Source organism: Montipora foliosa, chromosome 11 (genome assembly GCF_036669935.1).
Source record: "Montipora foliosa isolate CH-2021 chromosome 11, ASM3666993v2, whole genome shotgun sequence".
Taxonomy (NCBI): Eukaryota; Metazoa; Cnidaria; class Anthozoa; order Scleractinia; family Acroporidae; genus Montipora; species Montipora foliosa.
The window spans coordinates 39,941,046-39,945,421 of record NC_090879.1 but is presented as its reverse complement, the minus strand read 5'-3'; the positions used below and the strand labels follow the sequence as shown (position 1 = coordinate 39,945,421).

Genomic DNA, 4,376 nt, shown 5'->3' with positions numbered 1-4,376 from the left:
TTGCAAATCAGCTACAATTCAACAATGTCCAGTCATCGTCCAGACAGACTGTAGAGCGTGCAATTGGTTTTCTGAAAGGGAGATGGAGGAGACTGATGCATCTTAAATCACCTGAGTGTTAAACTCATTATTAAGATAGTTATGGGAGCCTGTGTGTTGCATAATTTTACTGAGAGCTACTTTCTTGAAGATGATGATGATAATGACCAACACAGAACAGCCAAGCAAAAGCGTAAGCATTTATTAAAACCTGGATGTCCCTTAAATTCTTTACAAAAGTGTAATTTCATGGGAGTTGAATACCCCTCCAAATAATAAGAATTTTTATGAATAATTATTATTTAGTATTACACATAGAAATCTTACAAATCATACCTTCCCTGAAGACAATTAGTTCAAAAGTTGCACTCCAACCCATTGAAAATACATTCTTTTTTTAAAGTTAGCTTTGTCTAACAGTTGGAGTTAAGCCTCCTCCCTCATTGTTTGTCATCAAAGCACCCTCTAAACACCACCCCTACCCCTGCCATTTTTAATTCTAGATATTTGGACCACTGAGTTGTCACTGACTTGAAAGCCGAGTAATCAGCTTGTGTAGCCATATATTTCTCACTTTGAAAGTAGAACAAAGAGCATTGTACAAAACCATTCTGAAGTGACATTTTCAAATGTTGTAGGGCTGGAGGCATAACCATCATGCAGTACATTTTTGCACTCACAAATAGTGCTTTATTTTTAAAAATTATTACCCCAAGGAAGCACTTTCTTGCTTAATTTATCTCTCAAGACAAGTCATGAAAGAGAACGTAAAGGACAACTAATCTTACCAAAAAATCATTTTTAGTAGTAAGAATAGACACTTAAATGTATGTCATTTATATTTTTGTAAAAATGAAGAATTTGATACTGTCTCTGAGTCGCTTGTTATCCAGCCAATGTAAGCCAGATGGTATTTCAATAACAACACCTTTTAGCTATATGCATAAACACAATTTGTCATTGGACATCACTGCAGTTATGCCAGCAGTGCCTAATTTATAAGTTCACTAAAGGTGAATGAATTATCAACATGGAAAAAATAAATTGACTGTTAAGGGTGCAAGACTTTTCATAAACACCAAATCAAGTCACATGTAAATACCTTAATGTTCAAATGTCCACTAAGTAATGAAAGGACAAGCCTGCATTATGTGAAGAGAAAACTACTTGTTAACAGTTTTCATGACTTCAAGAAGAAGCCCAAAAAGTTTTCTTCTCCTCCTCATTCATTTCCTATAAAATTCTCACTTTCCTATTTTCCACCTATTCCCTTCACCTCTTCTCGTTTTTTTGTTATTTGGAAGGGCGTTTAGAAGGTGCCTTCTTTCTCGGTGTGGTACCCTGATTCTCATCATCAGAGCTGGAGCTGAAATTATCAGAGGGGCCAGGAGTTGAGGAAGATTCCAGTGCGTACTGGGGGTTGCCTCCAATACATTCCTCCATCAACGTTTAGAATTTTGTGTAAACCACAAGACTGAATTTAATACAAAATCAGAAACTTTTAACAGAATAGGATGCAGTGACAACACTTAATGACAACACAACGACTTCAAGTTGTAACATGGCGGTCTTTCCTGCAGTTGAGCACGTTTTCATTTTGTCTTTTACGCATGCGCCAAACGCACACCGCAGGTTAATAATATCGCAGTGAGTCTAGATTGCTAGTCATCAGATTCCACATACTGGGGGCGGGCACGTGAAGCAATTCGTTTGCTTCTTATGAGTGTTTCAACCTGTGAAATCTGCAGTTCAATTCCCATAAAGTGTTCCTTAGGATCCGTCAGTGTGACCTCCAAGGGATACAAGAGATGTATTGAACGGTTGGTGGCTCCAGAGTTTGTTTTTATCTCTGCGGCTCTAACTAGGCCATCACTACCACCAAGAACTTTCTTTACAATGGCTAACTTCCAGGAACTTCGAGGAACATTTTCTGCGTGCATAAGTACCACATCCCCGACTTTAACAATCTCCTCCTGGGATCCTCGCTTCTTAGAATGATACACATGATGCTCCCGCAGCGAAGCAAGGTACTCACACTTGAACCGTTGGACAAAGTGCTAAACCAGCAATGAGCGTCATTTCAAGGCGTTATGGAGTTGATCATGTTCATTGAAGTCTTCATCCTTCAACTCGTCAGGATCAACAACAGGGTGCGGCAAAGCAGTAATATTGAAACCATACAGCAACTTTGACGGTGTCAAGGGTTCTGGATCATTGACATCATGATAGACGAGTGTGATTGGACGATCATTTACGACTGCTTGTACTTCTTTGATGAGTGTTTGTAGCTCGGGCAGACTGATGAGAGCGCGACAAAGAACTTTCTTGGTTGACATCTTAACTACTCCAAGCAGTCACTCATACATGCCTCCCCAGTGTGGTGACTTGGCAGGAATGTGCCTCATCTGAACTCTCTTCTGGGCAAGGTGATCCTGTACTGTTTGATCTTCTATGACTTGAAACAACTTCTGAATGTCTTCATTCCCTTCCGGAAATGTTTTGACATTATCACACAGAATAAGTGAAGGAGTTCCATAGAGGGCACAGTGACCCCTGAATGCAAGAAGGAACTGATCGGTCGTCATGTCATCAACAATCTCCAAATTGACATTGCAAGTGGTGCTACAAGTGAACAGGCAGATGTAACATCTCTCTGTCTTGTTACCCTTCTTGACCATCTGATGACCGGTAAAGTCAATCCCCACTGTAGAGAATGGTGTCACCATGTTAAGGCAAAAGTCAGGCAAAGGGGGTGAAGGGGGTAGCTTGTATGCGCCTCCTATCTCGTATCGGCATTTGACACATCGCTTGAGCACCCTTGTAATTTCACTTCGCACTGATGGCAACCAAAAGCTCTTATGCAGTGCTACAACAGTTTCTCTTACTCCAGTGTGAAGCTGTCTCTCATGGACTGAACGAACAAGCAGAGTTGTAAACTGAGACTTTTTAGCGATGAGAATTGGTTCTCTTGCATCTTGTTTGAGCATTTGCATGCTCGAATCTGCCAGGGGCAACTAAAAGGCCAACCAGGTTGAGCTTCAGATTAAGTTGACGAACCAGCTGAGGTCTGGGTTGGAAGTGCGGACAGGTGGGTTGCGTCTGTTCTTTAAGAAGGAAGTCTCGCTCTTGCCAGTGAGGACAAATAGTGGAGTCAGTCCAGTAGTACGATGAGTCCTTGCTGAACATTTCTCTTATGGCTGCACCAAGGCGAGCAGCCATTACCATGGCAATTAATTCCAACTGGGGAACTGTTCGTAAATGTTTAGACGAGGAAAGTTTGACCTTGGAGACAATGAATCTGACCTTCTCATTCTGAACAAAGAAGACACAGCAACCGGCAGCAGTGGTGGGGCATGCGTCACAAAATACATGCATTTCTACTGGTAAAGTTTTGTCAAAGTCCAAATAACGTGAGGTGACAAATGCTGAAGCTGCTTCAATTTCTGTGGCGATTTGGTTGTACTGTTGCTGGAGTTCGTCAGGGAGAACTTCATCCCAATCAAATCCCTTATCCCACAGAGATGAAATGAATTTCTTGGCTGGAACAAGGACAGGGGAGATGAGGCCAATAGGATCAAATGTTGATGAAGCAGAACTGAGGACTTGTCGTTTGGTGAACTTCACGTCAGGAGGAATTACAATGGCTTTCCATGGAAAGTGTAGCGTGTCATCCTTAGGGTTCTACGTCATGCCTAACAAGCCAGCACGATCTCTCTCAGAACCAGTCCTCATCTTGTCAATAATGGTGCTCAGCGCTGGCGAATTTGTGAACCATTGGCGCAGATTCATGTCACCATCCTTCATAACCTGCCTTGAGATATTGTAATACTGAATGGCAGTGTCCTCATCATGTGCTCCAGTAAGTACATTGTCACAGTAAAGCTTCTCTTGAAGGTCATGAGCAACAAACTGAACAGATGGATCTTGATCTTTCTTATACTTAGAAAGATGATGAAGACTTGTGGAATTAAGGATAAATGGAGAACTTGTTCCTCCAAAAAAGACAGACGCGTACCGATAAACTCTGATTGGTTTGTCAGGGTCACCATCTTCAAACCACAGAAAGTGGACATAGTTACAATCCTCTTCATTAATCTTAATTCTCATGAAGGCTTTCTCTGTGCCCGCTACAAATGCATACTTGTTAGCTCTGAAGTGGTGAATGACAGTGTTCAATGACCTGAGGAGGCAGGGACCGGTGTATAAACAACCGTTCAGAGAGATATGGCCTGCATTGGCTGCAAATACCACTCGAATGGGTGTTGTTTCGCTCTCTGGACGTAAAACAAAGAAGTGACTGAGATAATGAGCGTCATTCTTTCTCAAGGGATCTTCAA

At 41.7% G+C, this 4,376-nt stretch overlaps 1 protein-coding gene across 1 annotated transcript in view; it reads right to left on the bottom strand.

Annotated features, from left to right (window-relative positions):
• Positions 1–2,393: 2,393 nt before the first annotated feature.
• Positions 2,394–4,376, bottom strand: part of LOC137977037 (uncharacterized) — a 2,335-nt gene continuing 352 nt past the window's right edge. The window contains exons 1-3 of the mRNA XM_068824335.1: positions 3,732–4,376; positions 3,097–3,578; positions 2,394–3,053 (exon numbers count right to left, since the gene is read on the bottom strand). The exon at positions 3,732–4,376 is cut by the window's right edge and continues 352 nt beyond it. Coding sequence (XP_068680436.1) covers positions 2,394–3,053; positions 3,097–3,578; positions 3,732–4,376 — 1,787 coding nt within the window. The remainder of the gene's footprint in view (positions 3,054–3,096; positions 3,579–3,731) is intronic.